Raw genomic sequence first — 18,862 nt, forward strand, 5'->3', positions numbered from 1 at the left:
GACAACAATCAGTCGTATATTGCACAAATCTGGCCTTTATGGAAGAGTGGCAAGAAGAAAGCCATTTCTTAAAGATATCCATAAAAAGTGTCGTTTAAAGTTTGCCACAAGCCACCTGGGAGACACACCAAACATGTGGAAGAAGGTGCTCTGGTCAGATGAAACCAAAATTGAACTTTTTGGCAACAATGCAAACCGTTATGTTTGGCATAAAAGCAACACAGCTGAACACACCATCCCCACTGTCAAATATGGTGGTGGCAGCATCATGGTTTGGGCCTGCTTTTCTTCAGCAGGGACAGGGAAGATGGTTAAAATTGATGCGAAGATGGATGGAGCCAAATACAGGACCATTCTGGAAGAAAACCTGATGGAGTCTGCAAAAGACCTGAGACTGGGACGGAGATTTGTCTTCCAACAAGACAATGATCCAAAACATAAAGCAAAATCTACAATGGAATGGTTCAAAAATAAACATATCCAGGTGTTAGAATGGCCAAGTCAAAGTCCAGACCTGAATCCAATCGAGAATCTGTGGAAAGAACTGAAAACTGCTGTTCACAAATGCTCTCCATCCAACCTCACTGAGCTCGAGCTGTTTTGCAAGGAGGAATGGGAAAAATGTCAGTCTCTCGATGTGCAAAACTGATAGAGACATACCCCAAGCGACTTACAGCTGTAATCGCAGCAAAAGGTGGCGCTACAAAGTATTAACTTAAGGGGGCTGAATAATTTTGCACGCCCAATTTTTCAGTTTTTGATTTGTTAAAAAAGTTTGAAATATCCAATAAATGTTGTTCCACTTCATGATTGTGTCCCACTTGTTGTTGATTCTTCACAAAAAAATACAGTTTTATATCTTTATGTTTGAAGCCTGAAATGTGGCAAAAGGTTGCAAAGTTCAAGGGGGCCGAATACTTTCGCAAGGCACTGTACCACGCGGGTGATTGAATGATGAACTGAGGTCCACATTCCAGTCCAGTTGGTAGTGGTAATGCACCTTAAAGTTGGTTGCCAACCACCATATAAAGTCCACAGAAGAAGAAGACCAAAGGAGGAGAGACTGCTAGAAACAAACTCGTTTTACCCTTTTATCTGTGGATTAATTATCGGAGTATCGGACCTTGTGCATTTCAGGTCAAATTAAAACCCAATGTTTATTTTCCAGGACAAATTAGCTAGCAACAGCAAGCTAGCTCTCCTCTCCTCTCCTCTCCTCTCCTCTCCTCTCCTCTCCTCTCCTCTCCTCTCCTTTCCTTTCCTTTCCTCTCCTCTCACAGCTTACAGAGGAGTGCTGGGAATAGCTGGTCTCTGTGGATTTCTCTTAACATGGCAGACAGCAAAAACTGTGTGTGTGTGTGTGTGTGTGTGTGTGTGTGTGTGTGTGTGTGTGTGTGTGTGTGTGTGTGTGTGTGTGCAGTGACAAAAGCAAACCACTATGGACCTCTAACATCTGTCAGTTCTGTGAGCTCTGACTGAAGCAAACTTGAGGGTGCAGTGACAGAAGTTAACTCCAGGGGGCAACAGTGGGCTGTGAACAAATCCTAGCTACAGTAGCTGTGTGCTTGGCAATGCAGCTATGAGACCCTGAGTTCCACTGTAGTTTCTGCTTTTGACAGATGCATAAAAAAAACACCCCCACATCCCACTCACTGGTAGAAGGTGGTCCATCCGGTCTCGTCAGCCTTGGTGGCCAGTAGTCCTGTACTCCCAGAGTACCCCAGTAGGGCCACCTCCTGTCCCTGGGCTGAGACACTCTTCAGCCCCCCAGCAGGGTCCAAACCCAGGGTCACCACCTGGTTCTCTGGCAGTAACACCAGTTTGAGGAGGCCAGAACTCCCCCCCTGGCCCAGACCCTCCCTTCTCACACTGACAGTGTTGTTGCAGTTGTCCACCACCGTGGCTAGCTCTCTGTCCGGCCCGTAGGTGAAGTTATATAAAGATTCTCCAGTGACCAGACTCACGGTCTGTAGATGTTGACCATCACCGTTGAACACATAGAGCTCCTGTTCCCGTGGAGACGCAACTTCGTATTGTCCCATCATCGATCCTGATCCTGAGGCGGATGGCCCGGGCCGATTGGCTCGCACGGCTCTGATGCGTATGTTGTTAAGATCGGCGATGAAGAGCGTTCCGTCGGGTGAGACGGCCAGCGAGGAGGGGCAGTTGAGGCCGGCGTCGGGCGCGTAGCCGTCATCGCCATGGAAACAGTTGCAGTTAACGTCATTCTTGCAGTCGCAGTCCGACGAGGTGCCAGCTAGCAGAGAGATCTCACCGTTAGTGGACACCTGAATAAGAGGAGAAAGACAACAAACAAGAAAGAGAGGAAAGACAGGTTTTAGAATAGAGATGGAGGAAAGACAGGTTTTAGAATAGAGATGGAGGAAAGACAGGTTTTAGAATAGAGATGGAGGAAAGACAGGTTTTAGAATAGAGATGGAGGAAAGACAGGTTTTAGAATAGAGATGGAGGAAAGACAGGTTTTAGAATAGATATGGAGGAAAGACAAGTTTTAGAATAGAGATGGAGGAAAGACAGGTTTTAGAATAGATATGGAGGAAAGACAGGTTTTAGAATAGAGATGGAGGAAAGACAGGTTTTAGAATAGAGATGGAGGAAAGACAGGTTTTAGAATAGAGATGGAGGAAAGACAGGTTTTAGAATAGATATGGAGGAAAGACAGGTTTTAGAATAGAGATGGAGGAAAGACAGGTTTTAGAATAGAGATGGAGGAAAGACAGGTTTTAGAATAGAGATGGAGGAAAGACAGGTTTTAGAATAGAGATGGAGGAAAGACAGGTTTTAGAATAGATATGGAGGAAAGACAGGTTTTAGAATAGAGATGGAGGAAAGACAGGTTTTAGAATAGAGATGGAGGAAAGACAGGTTTTAGAATAGAGATGGAGGAAAGAGGTTTTAGAATAGATATGGAGGAAAGACAGGTTTTAGAATAGAGATGGAGGAAAGACAGGTTTTAGAATAGAGATGGAGGAAAGACAGGTTTTAGAATAGAGATGGAGGAAAGACAGGTTTTAGAATAGAGATGGAGGAAAGACAGGTTTTAGAATAGAGATGGAGGAAAGACAGGTTTTAGAATAGAGATGGAGGAAAGACAGGTTTTAGAATAGAGATGGAGGAAAGACAGGTTTTAGAATAGAGATGGAGGAAAGACAAGTTTTAGAATAGAGATGGAGGAAAGACAGGTTTTAGAATAGATATGGAGGAAAGACAGGTTTTAGAATAGATATGGAGGAAAGACAGGTTTTAGAATAGAGATGGAGGAAAGACAGGTTTTAGAATAGAGATGGAGGAAAGACAGGTTTTAGAATAGAGATGGAGGAAAGACAGGTTTTAGAATAGATATGGAGGAAAGACAGGTTTTAGAATAGAGATGGAGGAAAGACAGGTTTTAGAATAGAGATGGAGGAAAGACAGGTTTTAGAATAGAGATGGAGGAAAGACAGGTTTTAGAATAGAGATGGAGGAAAGACAGGTTTTAGAATAGAGATGGAGGAAAGACAGGTTTTAGAATAGAGATGGAGGAAAGACAGGTTTTAGAATAGAGATGGAGGAAAGACAGGTTTTAGAATAGAGATGGAGGAAAGACAGGTTTTAGAATAGAGATGGAGGAAAGACAGGTTTTAGAATAGAGATGGAGGAAAGACAGGTTTTAGAATAGAGATGGAGGAAAGACAGGTTTTAGAATAGAGATGGAGGAAAGACAGGTTTTAGAATAGAGATGGAGGAAAGACAGGTTTTAGAATAGAGATGGAGGAAAGACAGGTTTTAGAATAGAGATGGAGGAAAGACAGGTTTTAGAATAGAGATGGAGGAAAGACAGGTTTTAGAATAGAGATGGAGGAAAGACAGGTTTTAGAATAGAGATGGAGGAAAGAGGTTTTAGAATAGAGATGGAGGAAAGACAGGTTTTAGAATAGAGATGGAGGAAAGACAGGTTTTAGAATAGAGATGGAGGAAAGACAGGTTTTAGAATAGAGATGGAGGAAAGAGGTTTTAGAATAGAGATGGAGGAAAGACAGGTTTTAGAATAGAGATGGAGGAAAGACAGGTTTTAGAATAGAGATGGAGGAAAGACAGGTTTTAGAATAGAGACGGAGGAAAGACAGGTTTTAGAATAGAGATGGAGGAAAGACAGGTTTTAGAATAGAGATGGAGGAAAGACAGGTTTTAGAATAGAGATGGAGGAAAGACAGGTTTTAGAATAGAGATGGAGGAAAAACAGGTTTTAGAATAGAGATGGAGGAAAGACAAGTGAAGTTTCAAGTTTTTAATTTCACGTACAGTGAAATGCCTTTCAAGCTCTAAACCCAACAAAGCAGTAAGGTGAAGTTACTGTGTGTAATGTAAACATAAACCTGTGTTGTCATACCTGTCTGACACGGTTGATTTTCTTCTCGTCCGTCTCAGCGATGTAGAGAACTCCGGTGTGAGACAGGGCGATGGCTGTCGCGCTCTCCAACGCAGCATGGATGGCAAGCTTACTCAGGCTGTAGTCTATACCTGGAACCTGACAATGCATGGGCCGCCCTGCTATGATGCTCACCTGGGGGGCAAAAATTTTATGCTATTTTAGATAATAATACGCATCATGATGTCGTTTACATCACAATAACCGCTTGTATCACAATAACTGATTATATATTAATAACCGATTATATATTAATAACTGATTATATATTAATAACTGATTATATAGTGACAACTGATTATATATATGGTGATAACTGATTATATATATAGTAATAACTGATTATATATTAATAACTGATTATATAGTGATAACTGATTATATATATGGTGATAACTGATTATATATATGGTGATAACTGATTATATAGTGATAACTGATTATATATATGGTGATAACTGATTATATATATGGTGATAACTGATTATATATATGGTGATAACTGATTATATATATGGTGATAACTGATTATATATATGGTGATAACTGATTATATAGTAATAACTGATTATATATATGGTGATAACTGATTATATATATGGTGATAACTGATTATATATATGGTGATAACTGATTATATATATGGTGATAACTGATTATATATATGGTGATAACTGATTATATAGTAATAATTGATTATATATATATGGTGATTACTGATTATATAGTAATAACTGATTATATGGGGTCAGTTGTTTATATTACGATAGTTGCTTAGTCACAATAACTGCTTATATGACGATAATTGATATGGAACGAAGCTCACTTGGTGGTTCTCAGTGATGCGCAGGATGACGTTGTTCTCCAGGACGTACAGAGAGTTATCCATGGGGTTTACTGCCAGGTCTGTGGGCCACTCCAGACGCACCTGATAAACACAACATCAAACAGATCCAGGGTTGATCACCAAAGAGACATGACTAATATTTTCAAAGTTTTACAGTAGACAGAAAACAAAGCCTTGGTTGTTATCGTTCATCGCATGTAACCCAGACCAGGTTGTTTTAAACCCCACACGTTGAAATGGACACTTGCGTCTTTTTGGCTCCAACAAAATCAAGACCCTCTCTCCCTACCTACCTGGCTGACGTCCATGCTAGCGTCACAGCTGAGTGGTCGTATTGCGGTCAGGTCGTTAGCGCCCAGTAGAGTGGAGATGATCCCGTTTTGGTCAACTTTACGGATCATAGTGGCGTCCACAAAATACACCAGACCATTCTGATCCACAGCAATACCTGGAGAAACACACAGACACTTCATCAGACCATTCTGATCCACAGCAATACCTGGAGAAACACACAGACACTTCATCAGACCATTCTGATCCACAGCAATACCTAGAGAAACACACAGACACTTCATCAGACCATTCTGATCCACAGCAATACCTGGAGAAACACACAGACACTTCATCAGACCATTCTGATCCACAGCAATACCTGGAGAAACACACACACACTTCATCAGACCATTCTGATCCACAGCAATACCTGGAGAAACACACAGACACTTCATCAGACCATTCTGATCCACAGCAATACCTGGAGAAACACACAGACACTTCATCAGACCATTCTGATCCACAGCAATACCTGGAGAAACACACACACACATCATCAGACCATTCTGATCCACAGCAATACCTGGAGAAACACACAGACACTTCATCAGACCATTCTGATCCACAGCAATACCTAGAGAAACACACAGACACTTCATCAGACCATTCTGATCCACAGCAATACCTGGAGAAACACACAGACACATCATCAGACCATTCTGATCCACAGCAATACCTGGAGAAACACACACACACTTCATCAGACCATTCTGATCCACAGCAATACCTGGAGAAACACACAGACACTTCATCAGACCATTCTGATCCACAGCAATACCTGGAGAAACACACAGACACTTCATCAGACCATTCTGATCCACAGCAATACCTGGAGAAACACACAGACACTTCATCAGACCATTCTGATCCACAGCAATACCTGGAGAAACACACAGACACTTCATCAGACCATTCTGATCCACAGCAATACCTGGAGAAACACACAGACACTTCATCAGACCATTCTGATCCACAGCAATACCTGGAGAAACACACAGACACTTCATCAGACCATTCTGATCCACAGCAATACCTGGAGAAACACACAGACACTTCATCAGACCATTCTGATCCACAGCAATACCTGGAGAAACACACAGACACTTCATCAGACCATTCTGATCCACAGCAATACCTAGAGAAACACACAGACACATCATCAGACCATTCTGATCCACAGCAATACCTAGAGAAACACACAGACACATCATCAGACCATTCTGATCCACAGCAATACCTGGAGAAACACACAGACACTTCATCAGACCATTCTGATCCACAGCAATACCTGGAGAAACACACACACACTTCATCAGACCATTCTGATCCACAGCAATACCTGGAGAAACACACAGACACTTCATCAGACCATTCTGATCCACAGCAATACCTGGAGAAACACACACACACTTCATCAGACCATTCTGATCCACAGCAATACCTGGAGAAACACACAGACACTTCATCAGACCATTCTGATCCACAGCAATACCTGGAGAAACACACAGACACTTCATCAGACCATTCTGATCCACAGCAATACCTGGAGAAACACACAGACACATCATCAGACCATTCTGATCCACAGCAATACCTGGAGAAACACACAGACACTTCATCAGACCATTCTGATCCACAGCAATACCTGGAGAAACACACAGACACTTCATCAGACCATTCTGATCCACAGCAATACCTGGAGAAACACACAGACACTTCATCAGACCATTCTGATCCACAGCAATACCTGGAGAAACACACAGACACTTCATCAGACCATTCTGATCCACAGCAATACCTGGAGAAACACACAGACACTTCATCAGACCATTCTGATCCACAGCAATACCTGGAGAAACACACAGACACTTCATCAGACCATTCTGATCCACAGCAATACCTGGAGAAACACACAGACACATCATCAGACCATTCTGATCCACAGCAATACCTGGAGAAACACACAGACACTTCATCAGACCATTCTGATCCACAGCAATACCTGGAGAAACACACAGACACTTCATCAGACCATTCTGATCCACAGCAATACCTGGAGAAACACACAGACACATCATCAGACCATTCTGATCCACAGCAATACCTGGAGAAACACACAGACACTTCATCAGACCATTCTGATCCACAGCAATACCTGGAGAAACACACAGACACTTCATCAGACCATTCTGATCCACAGCAATACCTAGAGAAACACACAGACACATCATCAGACCATTCTGATCCACAGCAATACCTAGAGAAACACACAGACACATCATCAGACCATTCTGATCCACAGCAATACCTGGAGAAACACACAGACACATCATCAGACCATTCTGATCCACAGCAATACCTGGAGAAACACACAGACACTTCATCAGACCATTCTGATCCACAGCAATACCTGGAGAAACACACAGACACTTCATCAGACCATTCTGATCCACAGCAATACCTGGAGAAACACACAGACACTTCATCAGACCATTCTGATCCACAGCAATACCTGGAGAAACACACAGACACATCATCAGACCATTCTGATCCACAGCAATACCTGGAGAAACACACAGACACTTCATCAGACCATTCTGATCCACAGCAATACCTGGAGAAACACACACACACTTCATCAGACCATTCTGATCCACAGCAATACCTGGAGAAACACACAGACACTTCATCAGACCATTCTGATCCACAGCAATACCTGGAGAAACACACACACACTTCATCAGACCATTCTGATCCACAGCAATACCTGGAGAAACACACAGACACTTCATCAGACCATTCTGATCCACAGCAATACCTGGAGAAACACACAGACACACACACACACACACACACACACACACACACACACACACACACACACACACACACACACACACACACACACACACACACACACACACACACACACACACACACACACACACACACACACTTCATCAGACCATTCTGATCCACAGCAATACCTGGAGAAACACACAGACACTTCATCAGACCATTCTGATCCACAGCAATACCTGGAGAAACACACAGACACACACACACACACACACTTCATCAGACCATTCTTATCCACAGCAATACCTGGAGAAACACACACACACACACACACACACACACACATACACACACTTCCTCAGACCATTCTTATCCACATCAATACCTGGAGAAACACGCACACACGCACGCACGCACGCACGCACACACACACATACACACACACACACACACACACACACACACACACACACACACACACACACACACACACACACACACACACACACACACACACACACACATATACATAGAAAGACAGTTGTGTCTGCTCTCGAGCACACCACCGTAAATATAATTCTCCCAGAAAGACTGATGTACACACAGGCAGACAGGTAGGCAGAGAGACAGACTGATGTACACACAGGCAGACAGGTAGGCAGAGAGACAGACTGATGTACACACAGGCAGACAGGTAGGCAGAGAGACAGACAGGAAGACAGAGAGACAGGCAGACAGGTAGGCAGAGAGACAGACTGATGTACACACAGGCAGACAGGTAGGCAGAGAGACAGACTGATGTACAGACATACAGACAGAGACAGACAGACAGGCTGACAGAGAGACAGGCAGACAGACTGATCTACACACAGACAGGCAGACAGACAGAGACAGACAGGAAGACAGAGAGACAGGTAGACAGACTGATGTACACACAGACCTTTGGTAGGAGAATACGAGAGGGAGGCAGAGAGGATGAGAGGATGAAAGGAGAGCTGGGGGAAAGAGAGAAAGGAATAGCAGTGATGGATAGAAGCAATGCAGTGGAATGGAAGTAGGAGAAGAGAAGGAGAGGGGGAACAGGGTGTCTTTTAACAGAGAAGGACTAGCACACAGGGGAAGGAGGGAAAGAGAAAGAGAGAGGCCAGTGACAGAGAGCTGGAGGGATAGGAAGAGACAGACAGAGAGCTGGAGGGATAGGAAGAGACAGACAGAGAGCTGGAGGGATAGGAAGAGACAGACAGAGAGCTGGAGGGATAGGAAGAGACAGACAGAGACAGGCCAATGACAGAGAAGAGTTGGAGGGATAGGAAGAGACAGACAGAGAGCTGGAGGGATAGGAAGAGACATACAGAGAGCTGGGCAGGCTGATAAGTGCTGGCTGGCTTTGTATCTGTCTGGCAGGAGATATGCACACACAACACGCACACGCACGCACGCACACACACACACACACACACACACACACACACACACACACACACACACACACACACACACACACACACACACACACACACACATACACACACACACACACACACACACACACACACACACACACACACACACACACACACACACACTGAGGAAATGTGACAGGGTGACATCTTTGACAGTTTGGTGTCAGTGTTCTTCTTTTTGATGCTTCATCACGTGTTATCATCCTAACTTCAGCTGTAATCTGGTTTATAACCTCCTTCTGATTCTGCCCTGCTTTACTTCCACTACTAGACCAACAGTTAGTTTCATCATCAGTGTTCTGATATAGAAAAGGACAGATATCACTACTACTTTCACGACTAGATCATTATGACCAGCATTTCATTAGTGCAGTACAGACCTCCCTTCCTTACTAGTTACACTTTGGAGCTCATGGGGGTACTGTCTGTGGCTTAGCCTTCAAGGTTAGGAAGATCTCTTTGTGTGTGTGTGTGTGTGTGTGTGTGTGTGTGTGTGTGTGTGTGTGTGTGTGTTTGTGTGTGTTCCTCTGCTCCTCACCTTTGGGGCTCATCAGTGTTGCCTCAGTAGCTTTGCCTCCATCCCCACAGTGCTCGTCGAAGGGCAGACACTGCTCTCCCGTCCCAGCAACCACCTCTGCACTGTCCGACAGCAGCCGTCCGCCCGTCAGCAAGCGCACACGGTAGATATGGCGCGAATTGGTATCCGAGATCAACAACGCCCCCGTTACCGGGTCAATGGCCAGGAAGTACTTATGAGTGGGGTTGTTACTGTAGGACGGAGAGAGAACAATAAAGTTATTGGAATTTTAATTAGATTGGAAAAAAACAACTAAGATTAAAACAATATTTCCCAGGGGCAATTTAACAATCTTTGTGATTAAAGTAACTCTAAATTACTGCTATTTCACTTTTTAGCTTGGAATTTCTAATTTAACCGAGGAGTGAAGCATCTTACCTGTGTCTGAAATCTTTGTTCCTTCAAAGAATAAGAAGACAGAAAAAACAACCCAGAACAAATGTTAATGTGTTGTGTCTGAGGGAACAACAGAACGACAGAGAGAGTTAGCAGTGGAGTGGTGAAGGGAACAGCATAGTTAAATATGGATAAAAACACCCAGGAGATATAAGAACTAGTGCAGTGTATAATTCTACTTCAATCACACTGTCCCCGGAGCCCTCCCTGCTTTCATTACAACCTCACTGAATCTCATCCAACATGTTCTATATCCTACACACTATTCCTCTCCCTCCTCCTCTCATCTTTTCCTTCACTCCTCCTCCTCTCCCCCTCCCCTCCTCCCTCACTTCTCTTCCTCTTCTCCCCTCTCATTCCCTTTCCTCCATCACCCCTCCTCCCACCAGTCCCACTCTCTTCCTCTCTCCTTTACCTTTTCTCTCCCCATCCCCTCCCACCTCATCCCACTCCTCTCCTCTCCCAACCTGACTTCTTCCCCATCTTCTTCTCTCCTCCCTCCATGCATACCTCAGTTCCAGTATGCCCGTGGTATTGAGCGAGGGGTAGACCCTGCGTATGAAGTTCAAGTCTCCCACGTAGAGGCTCCCGTCGATGCCTGTTGCCAGGGCTACGGGCGCCAGTAGCTTGTTGCTGTCGGCGAGGCCGTTACAGCTGGGGCAGGAGATAGAGCGTCGACGGCCGTTCCCCATTACACTGCTGATCACAGGGGGCTGCTGTGACACAAACACGTTCTCACCACTACCCTTATGGAGGATACCTAGACAGGACGGAGGGAGGGAGGGAGGGAGACAGGGAGGGAGGGAGGGAGACAGGGAGACAGGGAGACAGAGAGGGAGGGAGGCAGGGAGGGAGGGAGGGAGACAGGGAGACAGGGAGACAGAGAGGGAGGGAGGCAGGGAGGGAGGGAGGGAGACAGGGAGGGAGGGAGGGAGGGAGACAGGGAGGGAGACAGGGAGACAGAGAGGGAGGGAGGCAAGGAGGGAGGGAGGGAGGGAGGGGAGGGAGGGAGGGGAGGGAGGGAGACAGGGAGGGAGGGAGGGAGGCAGGGAGGGAGGGAGGGAGACAGGGAGGGAGGGGAGGGAGGGAGACAGGGAGGGAGGGAGGGAGGCAGGGAGGGAGACAGGGAGGGAGACAGGGAGGGAGGGAGACAGGGAGGGAGACAGATAGGGAGGGAGGGAGACAGGGAGGGAGGGAGACAGGGAGGGAGACAGGGAGGGCGGGAGACAGGGAGGGAGGGAGACAGGGAGGGAGGGAGACAGGGAGGGAGGGAGACAGGGAGGGAGACAGGGAGGGAGGGAGACAGGGAGGGAGACAGGGAGACAGGGTGACAGGGAGACAGGGAGGGAGACAGGGAGACAGGGAGGGAGAGAGGGAGGGAGGGAGGGAGACAGGGAGGGAGGGAGGGAGACAGGGAGGGAGACAGGGAGGGAGGGAGGGATAAATTAATTCATTTTGTTTGAGAAAAAAACCCACATACTATTAATTCTGCCAAATTAAATGTGTGTGTGTGATGTTGAGAAGATGTTGTGTATGTGTGTTGAGATGACGGGGTGTGTTTGTGTGTGTGTTGAGATGACGGTGTGTGTGTGTATGTATGTATACTGAACAAAAATATATACGCAACATGTAAAGTGTTGGGCGATATTTCATGAGCTGAAATAAAAGATTGCAGAAGTTTTGGAAAAATACGTTTTGAACAGTCATCCAACTCGGAATTCCAAGTCAGGAACTCTGGCCTCTTTCTAGCGCTCTGATCTGAAGACCACTGACGTCATGATTCAACCTTGTTTTTTTCCGAGTTCCCTGTTGACCATAAATCCAGAGAATGCCAGACTGATGACAAAGTTTTATGACAACATTTTCCCAGAATGCCGCGCCACCTTCCTGTTCAAGTGAACTCAGCACAACAAGGTGAGTCCAAAAATGTATTGTATGCTGCTGCATAAAGGATGTAATATGCCAAGTCCAATAGGTTCACTACTGAAGACCGAGGCCCAATAGGTTCACTACTGAAGACCGAGGTCCAATAGGTTCACTACTGAAGACCGAGGCCCAATAGGTTCACTACTGAAGACCGAGGCCCAATAGGTTCACTACTGAAGACCGAGGCCCAATAGGTTCGCTACTGAAGACCGAGGCCCAATAGGTTCACTACTGAAGACCGAGGCCCAATAGGTTCCCCACTGACGACGAGGAACAATAGGTTCACCACTGAAGACCGAGGCCCAATAGGTTCACCACTGAAGACCGAGGCCCAATAGGTTCACTACTGAAGACCGAGGCCCAATAGGTTCCCCACTGACGACGAGGAACAATAGGTTCACCACTGAAGACCGAGGCCCAATAGGTTCACCACTGAAGACCGAGGCCCAATAGGTTCACTACTGAAGACCGAGGCCCAATAGGTTCACTACTGAAGACCGAGGCCCAATAGGTTCCCCACTGACGACGAGGAACAATAGGTTCACCACTGAAGACCGAGGCCCAATAGGTTCACTACTGAAGACCGAGGCCCAATAGGTTCACCACTGAAGACCGAGGCCCAATAGGTTCACTACTGAAGACCGAGGCCCAATAGGTTCACCACTGAAGACCGAGGCCCAATAGGTTCACCACTGAAGACCGAGGCCCAATAGGTTCACCACTGAAGACCGAGGCCCAATAGGTTCACCACTGAAGACCGAGGCCCAATAGGTTCCCCACTGACGACGAGGAACAATAGGTTCACCACTGAAGACCGAGGCCCAATAGGTTCACTACTGAAGACCGAGGCCCAATAGGTTCACTACTGAAGACCGAGGCCCAATAGGTTCACTACTGAAGACCGAGGCCCAATAGGTTCACCACTGAAGACCGAGGCCTAATAGGTTCATTACTGTACTAACCTGTCACACGCTGAAGACCTAGGCCCAATAGGTTCACTACTGTACTAACCTGTCACACGCTGAAGAACTAGGCCCAATAGGTTCACTACTGTACTAACCTGTCACACGCTGAAGAACTAGGCCCAATAGGTTCACTACTGTACTAACCTGTCACACGTTGAAGAACTAGGCCCAATAGGTTCACTACTGTACTAACCTGTCACACGCTGAAGGCCTAGGTTCAATAGGTGTACCACTGTGCAAACTTGTCTATAATAGATACAGTGGGGCAAAAAAGTATTTAGTCAGCCACCAATTGTGCAAGTTCTCCCACTTAAAAAGATGAGAGAGGCCTGTAATTTTAATCATAGGTACACTTCAACTATGACAGACAAAATGAGAAAAAAAATCCAGAAAATCACATTGTAGGATTTTTTATGAATTTATTTGCAACGTGTAACCAGTCCAGCCCAGGACCTCCACATCTGGCTGCACTACCACAGACCACGTGTAACCAGCCCAGCCCAGGACCTCCACATCCGGCTTCACTACCACAGACCACATGTAACCAGTCCAGCCCAGGACCTCCACATCTGGCTGCACTACCACAGACCATGTGTAACCACGCCAGCCCAGGACCTCCACATCCGGCTTCACTACCACAGACCACGTGTAACCAGCCCAGGACCTCCACATCCGGCTTCACTACCACAGACCACGTGTAACCACGCCAGCCCAAGACCTCCACATCCGGCTTCACTACCACAGACCACGTGTAACCACGCCAGCCCAAGACCTCCACATCCGGCTTCACTACCACAGACCACGTGTAACCAGCCCAGCCCAGGACCTCCACATCCGGCTTCACTACCACAGACCACGTGTAACCACGCCAGCCCAAGACCTCCACATCCGGCTTCACTACCACAGACCACGTGTAACCAGCCCAGCCCAGGACCTCCACATCCGGCTGCACTACCACAGACCACGTGTAACCAGCCCAGCCCAGGACCTCCACAGCTGGCTTCACTACCACAGACCACGTGTAACCAGTCCAGCCCAGGACCTCCACATCCGGCTTCACTACCACAGACCACGTGTAACCAGCCCAGGACCTCCACAGCTGGCTTCACTACCACAGACCACGTGTAACCACCCCAGCCCAGGACCTCCACATCCGGCTGCACTACCACAGACCACGTGTAACCAGCCCAGGACCTCCACAGCTGGCTTCACTACCACAGACCACGTGTAACCAGCCCAGGACCTCCACATCCGGCTTCACTACCACAGACCACGTGTAACCAGCCCAGGACCTCCACAGCTGGCTTCACTACCACAGACCACATGTAACCAGTCCAGCCCAGGACCTCCACATCTGGCTGCACTACCACAGACCATGTGTAACCAGTCCAGTCCAGGACCTCCACATCCGGCTTCACTACCACAGACCACGTGTAACCACCCCAGCCCAGGACCTCCACATCCGGCTGCACTACCACAGACCACGTGTAACCAGCCCAGTCCAGGACCTCCACAGCTGGCTTCACTACCACAGACCATGTGTAACCAGCCCAGGACCTCCACATCCGGCTTCACTACCACAGACCACGTGTAACCAGCCCAGGACCTCCACAGCTGGCTTCACTACCACAGACCACGTGTAACCAGTCCAGCCCAGGACCTCCACACCCGGCTTCACTACCACAGACCATGTGTAACCACCCCAGCCCAGGACCTCCACACCCGGCTTCACTACCACAGACCATGTGTAACCACGCCAGCCCAGGACCTCCACATCTGGCTTCACTACCACAGACCACGTGTAACCACCCCAGCCCAGGACCTCCACATCTGGCTTCACTACCACAGACCACGTGTAACCAGCCCAGGACCTCCACATCCGGCTTCTTCAGTAAAACCATTGAAATGTATATTTGTGTTCAGTGTATACAGTGCCTTGCGAAAGTATTCGCCCCCCTTGAACTTTGCGACCTTTTGCCACATTTCAGGCTTCAAACATAAAGATATAAAACTGTATTTTTTTGTGAGGAATCAACAACAAGTGGGACACAATCATGATATTGGATATTTCAAACTTTTTTAACAAATCAAAAACTGAAAAATTGGGCGTGCAAAATTATTCAGCCCCCTCAAGTTAATACTTTGTAGCGCCACCTTTTGCTGCGATTACAGCTGTAAGTCGCTTGGGGTATGTCTCTATCAGTTTTGCACATCGAGAGACTGACATTTTTTCCCATTCCTCCTTGCAAAACAGCTCGAGCTCAGTGAGGTTGGATGGAGAGCATTTGTGAACAGCAGTTTTCAGTTCTTTCCACAGATTCTCGATTGGATTCAGGTCTGGACTTTGACTTGGCCATTCTAACACCTGGATATGTTTATTTTTGAACCATTCCATTGTAGATTTTGCTTTATGTTTTGGATCATTGTCTTGTTGGAAGACAAATCTCCGTCCCAGTCTCAGGTCTTTTGCAGACTCCATCAGGTTTTCTTCCAGAATGGTCCTGTATTTGGCTCCATCCATTTTCCCATCAATTTTAACCATCTTCCCTGTCCCTGCTGAAGAAAAGCAGGCCCAAACCATGATGCTGCCACCACCATGTTTGACAGTGGGGATGGTGTGTTCAGCTGTGTTGCTTTTACGCCAAACATAACGTTTTGCATTGTTGCCAAAAAGTTCAATTTTGGTTTCATCTGACCAGAGCACCTTCTTCCACATGTTTGGTGTGTCTCCCAGGTGGCTTGTGGCAAACTTTAAATGACACTTTTTATGGATATCTTTAAGAAATGTCTTTCTTCTTGCCACTCTTCCATAAAGGCCAGATTTGTGCAATATACGACTGATTGTTGTCCTAAGGACAGTCTCCGACCTCAGCTGTAGATCTCTGCAGTTCATCCAGAGTGATCATGGGCCTCTTGGCTGCATCTCTGATCAGTCTTCTCCTTGTATGAGCTGAAAGTTTAGAGGGACGGCCAGGTCTTGGTAGATTTGCAGTGGTCTGATACTCCTTCCATTTCAATATTATCGCTTGCACAGTGCTCCTTGGGATGTTTACAGCTTGGGAAATATTTTTGTATCCAAATCCGGCTTTAAACTTCTTTACAACAGTATCTCGGACCTGCCTGGTGTGTTCCTTGTTCTTCATGATGCTCTCTGCGCTTTTAACGGACCTCTGAGACTATCACAGTGCAGGTGCATTTATACGGAGATCTGATTACACACAGGTGGATTGTATTTATCATCATTAGTCATTTAGGTCAACATTGGATCATTCAGAGATCCTCACTGAACTTCTGGAGAGAGTTTGCTGCACTGAAAGTAAAGGGGCTAAATAATTTAGCACGCCCAATTTTTCAGTTTTTGATTTGTTAAAAAAGTTTGAAATATTCAATAAATGTCGTTCCACTTCATGATTGTGTCCCACTTGTTGTTGATTCTTCACAAAAAAATACAGTTTTATATCTTTATGTTTGAAGCCTGAAATGTGGCAAAAGGTCGCAAAGTTCAAGGGGGCCGAATACTTTCGCAAGGCACTGTATGTACAGTATATTTAAACATACTGCTGCGTGTGTTGAGGATATGGTGTTTATCCAGAGACCAGCCTCCCAGATTAGAAGGGTCCAGTTCAAAGCCCTGAAGTACTACTGTCCTCTTCTCCCATTGGATCAGACTGGCACATGACTCATACTCATACCCCACCGACACTAAGGAGAGAGAGAGGGGGAGAGAGAGGGTGGGGGAGAAAGGAGAGGGAGGAGACAGAGGGGGGAGGGGAGGGGGAGAGAGTGAGAGAGGGGGAGAAAGAGAGAGAGAGAAAGAGAGGGAGAGAGGGGGAGAGGAGAGTGGGAGAGAGAGGGAGAGAGGGGGGAGTGATAAAGAGAGAGAGAGAGATGGGTAGAGAGAGAGAGAGGGGGGGAGAGGAGAGGGGGAGAGAGAAGGGGGGAGAAAGAGAGAGAGATGGGGGAGAAAGAAAGAGGGGGGAGAAAGAGAGAGGGGGGAAGAAGAGAGAGAGGGGAGAGGGGAGGAGAAAGAGAGAGAGAGGGGGGAAGAAGAGAGAGAAAGGGAGAGGGGGGAGAAATAGAGGGGGAGAAAGAGAGAGCGATAGGGTGAGAGGAGAGGGGGGAGAGAGAGAGAGGGTGGAGAGAAGAGGGGGAGATAGAGAGAGAGATGGGGAGTGATAAAGAGAGAGAGAGATGGGGGAGAGAGAGAGAGGGGGGGAGGTGGGAGAAAGAGAGAGGGGAGGAGAAAGAGAGAGAGTGAGAGGGGGAGAGGAGGGGGAGGAGAAAGAGAGAAAGGAGGAGAGGAGAGGGGGAGAGAGGGGGGAGAAAGAGAGATAGAGGGGGGAGTGATAAAGAGAGCGATATAGGGGGAGAGACAGGGGGAGTGATAAAAAGAGAGAGAGAGATGGGGGTGAGGAGAGATAAAGAGAGAGGGGGAGAAAGAGAGGGGGAGAGAAGGACAGAGAGAGAGAGGGGGAGGAGAGGGGGGAGAAAAAGAGAGAGAGAGGGGGGTACAATGAGAGGGGGAGAGAAGAGGGGAGAGAAAGGGGGGACAAAAAGAGAGAGAGGGAGGAGAGAACGAGAGAGAGAGAGTAGGAGAGGGTAGGGCAGGGGGAGAAAGATAAGAAAGTGGGAGTGAGAGAAAATATATTAATAAACAAAGTATTATGGAGACAAGCAACTCTTTAATGCTCAGGACAGACAACCAGATAGACAAACAGACAGTAACAAAGTCAAGTGAGCTGCAGTTCCATGTATAATTGTTATATTTACAGCTATAGCTACCCAAGAGCTAACCCACATACAGTAAGTATAAGTCCAATGATGGTCCAGATCAGACCTGTCCAGACCAGAACAGACCTGTCCAGACCAGACCTGTCCAGACCAGACCAGACCTGACCTGTCCAGACCAGACTTCTCCAGACCAGACCAGACCTGACCTGTCCAGACCAGACCTGTCCAGACCAGACCTGTCCAGACCAGACCAGACCAGACCAGACCTGTCCAGACCAGACCAGACCTGTCCAGACCTGACCTTTCCAGACCAGACCTGACCTGTCCAGACCTGCCCAGACCAGACCTGTCCAGACCAGACCTGTCCAGACCAGACCTGTCCAGACTAGACCTGTC

At 46.9% G+C, this 18,862-nt stretch overlaps 1 protein-coding gene across 1 annotated transcript in view; it reads right to left on the reverse strand.

Moving 5' to 3' along the window:
• Positions 1-18,862, reverse strand: part of LOC110504379 (teneurin-2) — a 172,639-nt gene that overhangs the window by 19,979 nt on the left and 133,798 nt on the right. The window contains 8 exon segments of the mRNA XM_090221544.1: positions 1,654-2,288; positions 4,391-4,564; positions 5,256-5,357; positions 5,570-5,724; positions 10,410-10,639; positions 10,827-10,847; positions 11,355-11,604; positions 17,294-17,437. Coding sequence (XP_090077670.1) covers positions 1,654-2,288; positions 4,391-4,564; positions 5,256-5,357; positions 5,570-5,724; positions 10,410-10,639; positions 10,827-10,847; positions 11,355-11,604; positions 17,294-17,437 — 1,711 coding nt within the window.

The sequence above is a fragment of the Oncorhynchus mykiss genome, chromosome 25 (genome assembly GCF_057628025.1).
Source record: "Oncorhynchus mykiss isolate SJ-2025 chromosome 25, ASM5762802v1, whole genome shotgun sequence".
NCBI classification, from domain to species: Eukaryota; Metazoa; Chordata; class Actinopteri; order Salmoniformes; family Salmonidae; genus Oncorhynchus; species Oncorhynchus mykiss.